The sequence below is a fragment of the Neophocaena asiaeorientalis genome, unplaced genomic scaffold, assembly GCF_003031525.2.
Source record: "Neophocaena asiaeorientalis asiaeorientalis breed wild unplaced genomic scaffold, Neophocaena_asiaeorientalis_V1.1 scaffold684, whole genome shotgun sequence".
NCBI classification, from domain to species: domain Eukaryota; kingdom Metazoa; phylum Chordata; class Mammalia; order Artiodactyla; family Phocoenidae; genus Neophocaena; species Neophocaena asiaeorientalis.
This window is the reverse complement of record NW_020174048.1, coordinates 2,658,363-2,670,382: the sequence shown is the minus strand read 5'-3', so window position 1 is coordinate 2,670,382 and position 12,020 is coordinate 2,658,363. Positions and strand designations below refer to the sequence as shown.

At 40.7% G+C, this 12,020-nt stretch overlaps 1 protein-coding gene across 1 annotated transcript in view; it reads left to right on the top strand.

The window, feature by feature from the left end:
- Window positions 1-12,020, top strand: part of MYO16 (myosin XVI) — a 337,132-nt gene that overhangs the window by 143,714 nt on the left and 181,398 nt on the right. Inside the window, exons 12-13 of the mRNA XM_024754009.1 lie at window positions 2,754-2,881; window positions 8,065-8,170. Of these exons, the coding sequence (XP_024609777.1) occupies window positions 2,754-2,881; window positions 8,065-8,170 (234 nt within the window). The remainder of the gene's footprint in view (window positions 1-2,753; window positions 2,882-8,064; window positions 8,171-12,020) is intronic.

Genomic DNA, 12,020 nt, shown 5'->3' with positions numbered 1-12,020 from the left:
CTTTCAAAAATTTTCCATGGGGCTTCCCCGGTGGCACAGTGGTTGGGATTCCACCTGCCGATGCAGGGGACACGGGTTCGTATCCCGGTCCGGGAAGATCCCACATGCCGCGGAACGGCTGGGCCCGTGAGCCATGGCCGCTGAGCCTGCGCGTCCGGAGCCTGTGCTCCGCAAGGGAGAGGCCACAGCAGTGAGAGGCCCGCGTACCGCAAAAAAAAATTTCCATGATAAAAGGTTCGGGTCTAGTTAATTCATTCTAAATACCCTATAGTGTTTTATTGTTTTAATACACAATTATTTGTATTTATTCATTAATCCCTATCGTAGAATTACTCTTTTTCTGCTCTTACAGAGAGTACTGAGGATCGTTTGGTGTGTAGTTCTTGGTTCATGTTTGAGAATTTCTACAGAGAGATCGCTAGTCAAACCTACCTCCTTAAGTTTAGAAGTTTCTGCCAAATTACACGTAGAATTTCTTAGAACAACACTCAGTATTATACATGTGTTTTTCAGCCCTAGAGAAAACTTCATTTCGAAGTCAAGCTCCACCACTAACTTGCCACGTGACCTTGGACCTGTCACTAATTTTTCTTTGCATCAGTTTCCTCATCTGTAAGCAGGGCGATCACCCTCATATCCAAGTCTCGGGTTTCTAGGAGAATTGGATGAGTGAGTGTAAAATGCTGAGAAGAGCAGCAAGCACAGAGCAAGTGAGGCCCTCGCCATTGTTATTTAAGCTACTATTGATAAAGTTACCAATAGTTCATGCGTACTGTATCACCTTATTGTTTGAAATAGCATTTCCTTGGTTACGAAGAGAGTTGTTTTTTCATCTTTTCTCACGTGCATTGGCCTTTCCTTTCCGCTTACACTCTTTGCCCAATTTTCTATTTTGTTTCCAGTTTTTCTTACTGATTTGTGAGAGTCATTTATAAAATGCTGAGGATTTATTGATTGTATGCCCAGCTTACTTTCCTCTCTGTCTTCGCCTGAGTTTTTTATTATTATATGTGTGCTGTTTGTGGTTGAACAGGAGTTGTTAGCTATGATGTTGTAGGATTTTTCCCAATACAATTTGTTTTTGACCCCTATTCCCTTACTCCCAAATCATAAGAGTACTGTTTTTACATACTTTTCTAAATGTGTGAAGCTTTGCTGTTCATATTTGGAACTTAAATTCAGTTGGAATTTATTTTTACAGATTGGCATGAGATAGTGATGTTTGTTTCCTTTACAAATAATCAATTTTCTTGACAGCTTCCTTTAAGGGTAAGTGACACAGCCCCTATGGCCCCCAAATCTCACCGTGTAGGCCTGAGTGGAGTTCTGTAGTCTGTTCTAGCGGTTCCTTTTTCTCTCTCTGCACCAGAACCACAATGTTTAATGACTTCGGCTTTTGATGTTTTTATTGGGATATAATGCATACACGAAGGTGCTCATCTCTGAGTGTACTTTTCCACAAGCACTGGAGGTAGAACATTCCCAGCTTCCAGAGCCCACACTTGCTCTTTCCAATCACTGACCCTTCGCGCAAAGTACCGCCACGCTGACTTCTAACAGCATACATAGATTGGTTTCACCTGCTTTTTTTTGCTCTCTGTAAATGGGATCTCACAGTATGTTCTCATATGCAGCTGATAGATTCCATTCGACATTACATTTGTGAGAGTCATCCAATTTTTTCTTGTAGCTGTAGATCATTGATTCTACGTTAAAAAATTATTTCCCCTATAATTTGAAATAATTTTACACTTATGGAAAAATTGCAAATAATTAGTACAAACAACTTTTTTCCTTCAACCATTTAAAAATAATTTGCTGGCATGTTGTCCCATCAACCTTGAATACATGTACTGTGTATTTACTACAAACAAAGGCATTTTTCTATGTAGCCTCCATACAGTCATCAAAAATCGGGAAATTAGAGCTGTTACCATTTAATCAGGAGGCTTCGTTCAAGTCTTTTCCATTGTCTCAGTGATGCCCAAACAACCAAAGATCCAGTCCACCATCACAGGGTGCGCTGACCACTGGGCATTTAATTTCCTTCCATTTGGAACAGTCCCTCAATCTACTCTTGAACTTTCCAACCTTGACATCTTTGAAGATACAAGCCAGTTATTTTGCAGAATAAAAATTAAATTTGTCTGATATTTCTTCATGACTCACAAGTCCTCCTATCATTTAGTTTTGATTCTAATATAACGCAATTCACTCGAAACTCGAAAGGACTAAAAATACTAGCACTGAATCACCGTGGCGATCATTAAAAATCACCATTGCCCTGAAATCAAGTTCATTTTGTCTTTTTTCCGAGAAATTTGTAACTTTGTATGTTTCAGATACAACTGCTTTCTTTTCAAATTAAATATCCTTGCCATCTTATGTTACTGAAATTAAATGTTGCTGAGAGAAATTGCATTTGATATAAGTTGCCACCGTTTCAGCTTACTTCATGGAGAGCTATTGAACTGGATTTTGGGGAGTTGCTCTCTTTGAAGACAGCCAAGCGATTTAAAGCCTGCAAGCCAAATAATGAAGGCTCAGATGTGTGTCTCCGTTTTGTCATTACGGATGCTTAAAATGTGCTGAGAAGGGCAGCATTGTGCAAATGTTTTGTGTTTACAAGTGAGACTCAGAATTAGAGATTTATATGCTTCTGTGTATGGGAAATATGTCAGTAGCGTCGCGAGGTAGAGGATCCTGAACCCTTTTCATGGAGATTCCTGCCTGTGTGCTGCCCTGTTTTCCAGGTCTCCCAGCTGTACCTGGGCAGTGCGGGGCAGCCCTGCCCCTCTCTGCCACCTCACATTTTCTCCTGTGCGGAGAGAGCCTTCCACCAGCTTTTCCAGGAGCAGAGACCTCAGTGCTTCATTCTCAGGTGAGCCTGCCCCTCACCCCAGCTCCAGGCTCAGTTCTGCCCTGAGGGCTTGGCGGTAAAACTGTCCTCATTTCTTTTGGTTTACGTTTATTTACTCCCTCACCAGTTCGTGGTCCACTAAGTGTGCAGTGAGTACACGTGACTCGTTACAAAGGAGGGACACCTTTGTTGTTAGAAATGGCCCTGAGTGTAGCTGAATCGATATCAACAAACTGAACCTGAAACTCATTTCAACCATTCAACGTTATGTTTGCGAGAGTCATCCAATTTTTTCTTCATTTTGAAGATTTACAGCTTAGAACTAGTGTCTTGCTTTCAAACCTTAGAAAACATGGGAAAGAGAGGCACCCGCTACTAGTACCACCCTTCTCCAAGATGTGGTGCTGAGCAAAATACCATGCAAGACCTCGCAGATGTGGGATTTCCCACCCGCTTCTAGGTATTTATACCTTTGCTCATATGTCAACAAAATTATACACTCAAATTAATTTTTTAGTGAAATGCAATGGTAATATTAGCTCATAAATACCAAGATGCTCAGGAGGGAGCATTTAGATTGGAGCAAAAATTCTTCACGTCAAAAAGAAGTGTACCACAAGAAGTAGGGATGAAATGTGATTATATATTGATAGAGGAATAAAGAAATATTTAGGTATTAAAATAAGATCTGCATTGAGAATTGTGTTTTATAGCAGACCACACTGCCACAAGAGGGAGACTTTCATAAATACCCCTGGCTTTGCGTAGATTTCAGCAGTAGTGTTGGTTGAAAACTGAATGTGTGAATAAAGCTTTGCACAACCTGAGTCCAAGTGAGATACAAGAGTAACTATGGAAACCTGGAAAGAACCCAAATAATATTTAAATAAGCACTTCTTTGTATACTGTTACGTTGTGAATTTAATCAAAAATTCCATGGAGGGTCACATCGATGGGTTGCGAACTTAAGTGTTCTGGTTTTCAAAATAGTGTGCAAATGGTTGTTTTTCCACCTGTTCGGAAGTGTCCCCTGGGGTGGGGTGGGGGACCCGGGCATTCTTGAATCAAGCAACTCTGCTTTCATCTGCTTTATCTGTTGGGTTTCCTGGTCTCACACAAAAAGAGAAACACTTTCTAAAAATCGTGAGATGGTGGGGAGTGTGTAATAGTGTTGACAATAATAACAACTCATATTTATTGAGAACCTGCTCAGTGCCAGCCTCTCCTCTAGGTGCTTTCCACGCATCTCCTTATTCATTGCTTTAGTAACCTTGTAGGATAGGTATCCTCATTGTTATTATTATTGTCATTTTATGTATCAGGTGCTGAGTATTAGAAGGGTTAGCTAATTAGTCCAGGGTCTCCCAACTAGTAAATAGTTAGTGTAGCTGGGATGTGAGCCCGATAGTCTGGCTTCTGAGCCCGAGTGAAGGTTATCCACACTCACAGCCAGACTCTAGAGCGTGGCTTGCCCAGTGCCGCTAACCTAAGGAGGCTTGCAGAGGTCCCCCCAAACTCACCTAAAATGATGGTTACAAATCCACGGACTTAACTAAATTCTCATTGAGTCCACTTAATCCTTGTCAAAGACTTTGGACCTTAGCGAAGCTTTGAGGGGCCAGTGAATCCATATCCTTTGGGAACCTACCGATTACAGACAGAGTTCACAATGCCTAGCATGTTCTTTCAGTGAAGAAACCTGTTTGTCTTTGTTTTTACATGTACTTGCTCATGGAATTGTTTTTCTAACAATAGCAAGATTTGTTAATATTCTGCAGAACTAATATTCCTTTGGGACATTTTTAAAGGCTAATAATGCCATGTTATCAATCACTTATTCTGAAAAAAAGATTTCTTCATTCACATTTCGAGAAATGAAGAGCAGGGCTTCCCTGGTGGCGCAGTGGTTGAGAGTCCGCCTGCAAATGCAGGGGACGCGGGTTCGTGCCCCGGTCCGGGAAGATCCCACATGCCGTGGAGCGGCTGGGCCCATGAGCCATGGCCGCTGAGCCTGCGCGTCCGGAGCCTGTGCTCCGCAATGGGAGAGGCCACAGCAGTGAGAGGCCCGCGTACCGCAAAAAAAAAAAAAGGAAGAGCAAATCCATGATCATAAGGACTTATTACTCTAGCCATTGTCTTTCTTCTTTCGGGATTGGTGTTTGCATGTAGCTTCTCAACCTCCTTGATTGTCTTGACTACGACAGGCTTTCTGCCTTTATATTAATACATTAAAATGAGTCAATTCAGAATTCAACTAAATACTTTGTGTAAAGATCATTTACAGAGTATCTTTTATGTCCCATAATTAGCATTTACAAAGAATAATTGAAGATTTGGAGATCAAAATTCAAATATTCCTGGAGTAGATGATTTACAGTACCAGGCCAGAGGATTTTTAATTTGATTTTCAAATTTTCATTTTATTTCTCATTTTCTTCATAATTATGGGCTCCCGTAACACACTAGGCTTCATCCTAAGGAATAGTTTTTTTTTTTTTTTGTGGTACGCGGGCCTCTCACTGCTGTGACCTCTCCCGCTGCGGAGCACAGGCTCCGGACGCGCAGGCTCAGCGGCCATGGCTCATGGGCGCAGCCGCTCCGCGGCACGTGGGATCCTCCTGGACCGGGGCACGAACCCGCGTCCCCTGCATCGGCAGGCAGACTCTCAACGACTGCGCCACCAGCGAAGCCCCTAAGGAATAGTTTTTAACAATTTTTAGATCTCTGTCCTGGGCTAGAACTGGGAGTTTGGAGCCCACCAAGTTCTACCTTTGCTTTAATTTTCTGAAGGCCTTGATAGATGGTTTTAATTAATTGTTTGAGCATGTACGACAAATATCCGTTATCCTAACAGTTTGCTGAGCAAACCTAAACTAATGTTTTATGCTGAATGTGCCACTAACTTGTGAAATAAGCAGCATAGGGCCTGCTTCTGTCATGTACAGATTTAGCAGACAAGGCTGTTCATATTTAAGCTTCACATTTTGTATGGGTCCATGACCCATCAGCGCCGCCCCAAATCTTTGGTCAATGTCTGGTTTAATCATAGATGTGGATTTTCAGATCAAGGAATGTTTCTTGAACACGTTGAACTAGAATTTTTAGTTTCAACTTGATATGCTATGAGGCCAAGACTATTATATCCATTTTTTCTTTTTTCTAAGATTTCTTTGTATTTTACTCAAAGTGAAATGTGGTGATCGTTGTGGGATTTTATGAGATGGCAAAAAGGCATGTGATTCTGGCTAGCCGAGAGAGTTGATCATTTTCCCGACATGTGGTCACAGGGTGAGGGCAACGGTGGGGAGAAGGAAAAGGGACTCATGTGACCACTGGGTCAGCCCCACAGCCTCCCAGGCTCTGTGTCTCCAGATCCGCAGCGACTCGAGACCCGCCCCTGTTTCTACTTGCTCAGTAGATGCTCAGGGAGTGTTGGTTGAGTGTTTAATGTTGCATAAGCACTGCCTTCTACGCTGCCCCTTCTCCAAGAATGAGCTCAATTACTACCTCACCCAGAAGTCTCCCCTGGCTTCTTCCCAGAGATGTACCTGCCCCTTCTCCTGTGGGCTCGTTGCTAGCTGTGCCCACCTGTTATAATTATACCTTAATTATGTACCTACTCCTTCCTCGAGAGTATCCCCAGCCCATGGCGCAGGAAGCGGTATCTTTTCACCTCTTTTACCCTGAAGACTAACAGACTCCAGCACATAGTAGGCCCTCAGTAAGTCTCATTTGAAGGAACAGGCAGTATTTGAAAAAGGAAAATGGTATTTTCAAGATTGATCCCTGAGTGAATGCAAGCAAAATCTCTCTAAAAACGAGACGCCTGACACATCAAGTTATGTTGCTGGGTAATAGGATTTTTTAACAGGGAATATAATTGTAGACGTTAAATTTCCATCATGAAAGATTTAGATTGTTTCTGCTCTGCAATTAGAAGGTTAAAAGGAAGGGTCTTTGAACCCAGAAAATGAGCTCTTTCGTATCTTCCGCAGGTCACTGTCACCTGCTCCCCTGAGGCTGCTAAACTGGTCGCTCCAAAAGTGGTTAAAATGTTTATAGTCACAGATGAGGGGAGTAGACGTTTTATTAACAAGTTGAGACGTGAATAAGAGAATTAAGTGTCAGTTTCTTTCCTGGCAAACACCCTTTAATCAAATTCATCAGAACAAATGCTCAAGGGAGAAACCTGAGAAAGCCCTAGCAAAAGAGCTTTATATGTATTTTCAACTTTTGGCTATCGATGAGTAAACACCATTTTCACGAGTATTCCATCTAGATGCAGTAAAAGCCTTATTTCATATCGGACCACGTTGGTTTAGTATTTATTGTGTTGGAGTTTTGTGTTAACCCGATATTGCCTAGTCTCAGGAATATAATACAATCATTATTTATAGGAATTATATCACTTATGAAGTATGCCTGGGAAATACCAAAAGCGCTGTCCTCATGCAGGACATATTTGGATGGTGCCTGTTCCTAGATTAAAGGAAAACGGAAAACACGAAATGTCAAAACTGACAGCAGCCTCAAGACGAAAGAGGCCGTTTTCGGATCTGCTGAGCACCGGGCACTTACCTACCTGGTCACTCCTCCATCTTTACCGGCTTAGTTGTAGGAGCTGCATGCTTGATGTTCACTTTGAAGGAAAGAGGAGGAAAGCTGAGAAGGATTGAATGACTTTTCCAAGGAAGATGTAACGTCTTTCCTGGAGGACTCAAAGATTTAACCAGGCCAGACGTGTGGCCCTACCAAATACGCATCTCGACTGTAGGGGACCGACACCTGGCGGCCACCCCACTCACCTGCACTCACAAAGCAGGGGACAGGCGGAAGCGTCTTTCTTTCCAGCCTAAGGCCTTTCTGCTCTAATTGACCTGCATCATGTGATTCTACTCTGTAAGATACTGGGGAGCAGAAGTGGCATCCTATTTATTTACAGTCCCGGCATCGAAAACACCATACTGTGTGTACACAGGGACACACACAGAGGCACACAAACGTACACACACACTTATTTATTGTGTATATAGTACAGCAAAGGAGTGTTCAATGATACCATCATCTCATTAAAAGTCACTAGGTCATTTCCTCACCTTCTTTGTGCCTGAGAATTGTCTCTGGTTATTTAATTTTTTTTACTATGTTCTCCAGAACCGTAAACTTGTGGTTTTTTTTTTTTTTTTTTTTCTATTTTATTTTAGTGGAGAAAGAGGATCTGGGAAGTCTGAAGCCAGCAAACAAATAATGAGACACCTCGCCTGTAGGTCTGGTTCCAGCAGGCCTATATTCGATTCCAAATTTAAACATGTAAGTCGCTTGCTTGGGTTAGAAACTACGGAGAAGCAAGAAAAATGCAGTTTACAAATAAAGGGGGCATCTTAATAGGCCATCGGTTTAACCATAAGTTGAGCAAAATTTGTGGAAAGAAGTGAAAAAAGACCGGTGCAAATGAATATTGTCCACGTCAAGGTTTATTTTCTTGTATATATTTTAAAATATTTTGAACGTCATACCATTTTTGTATTTGCTCTGAAAATACGTAATACAGTTAGAGTCTGTCGTTGTTTACATAGAAAGGGACACTTTGGTGGGATTGGCCAGATAAGCAACTTTTGTGGGGGGATTACTGAGAGGTGATAATAAAGTTTCAGTGTATGTAAAAGAACCGGTAACAGTCAACTTTGATGACACTAATAGGCTGGTGATAAACCTTCAACCCCCAAATTGATATTTTGACATATAACATTGTGCTCGTTTCAGGTGTACAGCATAATCTGATATCTGCGCATACTGCAGAATGGTCACCCCACAATGAGTTGAGTTAGCATCCATCACCACACATAGTTACAGAATTCTTTTTCTTGTGATGATAACTTTTAAGATCTAGTCCCTTAACAACTTTCAGATATACAATACACTATTATTAACTGTAGTCACCATGCAGTGCATTACATCTCCAGGACTTATTTATCTTATAACTGGAAGTTTGTACCTTTTGACTCCCTTCACCCAAATTAAGACTGATTTTAAATTGTATGCAGTAACATTTGCTTTTATATGAAGACACCTTATCCTGCTACTTCATAGACCTAACGTACTGTCAGGATTGAATGAGGAGCCACAAAGTCCTATTAGCAGCTAAGGGAGAGGTCAAATTTCACACGATAAAACTCAGACATTTGACTCAAGGAGACACCTGCAAGTAGACTGATGTTTTCACACTGTTCTAGCAAGTTTTGTTAACAGGTGTTTTCCAGGCCACAGCAGATTAGAAGGAGAAACTCTCTTTTCAGTCCTTCTCTTTACAAAGAATATATGATAAATCAGCTGTACAATGCATCTGTGGTATTGTATGTGTTCATTAATGACTTTAATTCATAACCATCTCTTAAACTCGAGCTATATATTGGGCATGTGCAGAATTCTACAGCACAGCTCAAAGTAATTTAACGTTTTGGGTCTACTTGGGAAAAGTAGTGTAAACTCTTTGTTCAGATATTGTAATATGCTTACTAATGGCACTTAAGGACTAGAGAATCTATAAAGCAACGCGGTTATAAAGTAGACTCAGGTTACCTAATAAAATAACAGGATCTACTGGCTTAATTGTAATGACAAAAAACCGTAGTCTCTATGTAAATTATAGACTAAAGCACTCATTTATTAAAACAATGCTTTGAGAAAGAGCAGAGTGTGACTTCTAAAATGCATTCTAGATTACTTGATGTAAATTGGCTTTATGTAAATTGGATTACTTTATGTAAATTGGCTTTATGTAAATTGGATTACTTTATGTAAATTGGCTTTATGTAGTGAATACATTCTAAGCTGCATTTTTTTGGGTAAGATAGATATAACGCTTCCAAATCAATTAGCATCTGGGAATCCGTATTATAATGTCAATGCAAATTTCAAGTGAAACCATTCCTAATTCATTTGTTCATTTTACTCCTTTCTCATGACAAATTAAGGGTGTCATAAATAAGTGATTTCCAGTCTTAGGTTTGAGTATGGCTTAAACTTCATGTCCATCATGCTTTTTTTGGTCTCCCTTTAAATGATCATCCACATGCATTTATTCAGCGTACAAGACATTCTCGAAAATTACCCAGCCGGTTTTTGCCCAGCATCCAAGTGTGTGTGCTGTGCGGTAATAAAATACACACATTGGAAAAAGTTATGAGCTGACTGTAAATCATTATAACATCACAGGTGTTCACTGAAATTATGTCTGTTTAAGAGATGGGCCAGTACTTTCTGCATGAAAGAAAAATTGTATTTAGGAGGTGAGTAGAAAAGAATATCCTTGATACACACACAGAGCAACGTAGTAGAAGGCTTTATGTTCAGGGCAAGGTGAGAGGAAGGTTCGTTAGGTGGCCCTGAAAAGAGAGGAGTGAGTGAGCAGAGCTAGATGGTGGAACAACCCCTTGGAGATACCACAGGGCAGACACGTGCAAGATGCTGCCCCGAGGGGCCACGTGCACGGCAAACAGACACATGGTATCTTCCGCTGGGAGATACTGGCTGAGTCTGGACCAAATCATGTTGCCCTACATCTTAGCATAATGTGAGAGAAGAACAGTCATTGAAGGTCATGCTGATGAGCAGTTTCCAAGGAATAAATAGTAGAAGAACGGTAGCAACATAACAGGAAGGACATATCGGTAGGTCTTCAGCACAGAATCGTGGAGAAACTGAGGCGTAGAGAACATTTTCCTTGTGGTTTACATCGATGGCAGAATTAAAGATTTATAGATTAAAGGTTATTATCCGGAGTTGGGTGGGGGTGGGACACACAAAGGGGAGGGGTTTGGGAGGAAGCTGGCCCTTTCTAAGTTCCATGCTCTCACGGTGAGCAGTGTTCTCCACAGAGGGTGCAGAGAGGGAGAGAAAGAGATCTAACTGGTATCTGAAGGTGAGCTCCAGAGATGATTTTCGGTAATTTTATGCAGGTAATGCACATATTTTTAAAGGACACACAGCTGTAGCTTTCCTGGATTTTAATCTTATACTTCAGTTGTCCGTCTTGAAAGTCTGCGTAGGTTTACGTTCTGCCTTCGCGATGGGCTTCAGAGTGAGCTTTACCCCATGGGCAGGTGGGTTTGAATCCTATCACTGTCGATACTGCTTTTGTTTCCCTGGACAATTTCAAAACAGCTGAGATCGGTTAAGAGGGTGGTTGTTTGTAGTCGCATTATTTGAATTTCAAACTGTGGAAGCAGGGACTTTCCACGGCAGTAGGTTTATTGGAACATAAAAGTCATGTTTTGGGAAAAAACACAATTGCCTGGGACTTTTCACTAATTCTGGCCCAAATGAGTTTCAACTTTAAGACATTCGGTTCCATTTAAATTACTTAAATAAATATTTATTGAGTAACTGCTTTCACAGAGTGATGGGGGCACCTTGATTAAGCCCTTATTTTTTATTGAGGAGGCTACAAGTTTTTACTTTGAGAAAATCCAGCTGACTAACTACTACCAGGATAAGTGCGTGTAACTTTTAGTGGCAGAACTAAGAAAATTTTATAGAAAAAAATTCCAATGTAAAATAGGAACAAATCATGCCAATAAAATTTGAAGCAGTAAATACTGAGGAAATGTACACTTACTTCCCTTTGCCTATATTTTTATTTAAAGTTTTATTATGGCACAATATTCTCATTATGTTGTTTTAAAGTTGAGCGGCAGAACAGTATTGGTTTTGCATTTTTTCTGTATTTCTCTTAACACATTTGTTTAGCGCCACCTATTGGGCAAATGGATGAGTAAAGATTAAAACACACACACACACACACACACACACACACACACACACACACCTCATTTCAGTTTAATCTTGAATCGCGGACCAGCAGTGCACAATGAAAGAATGCCATATATTTATATTTGTTCAGTAGTTTTCGGTTTATGCTAATTTTCTGCCTTATATGTCTTTATCGTTATTCAGATACGGTGATTAAACACACCGATTCTGCAAGAGAGTGCTCGGGTTTCAATCCCAGCTCCACTATTTATAAGCTCTGAACCTTGGGAAATTTACTTAATCCATCAATTTCCTTTTCTATAAAATTGAGACAGTAGTTGTGAGAATTAAAAGAAGTTATTTATACATACACACGCATATACGTTCGTACATATATATGACTGTGTGT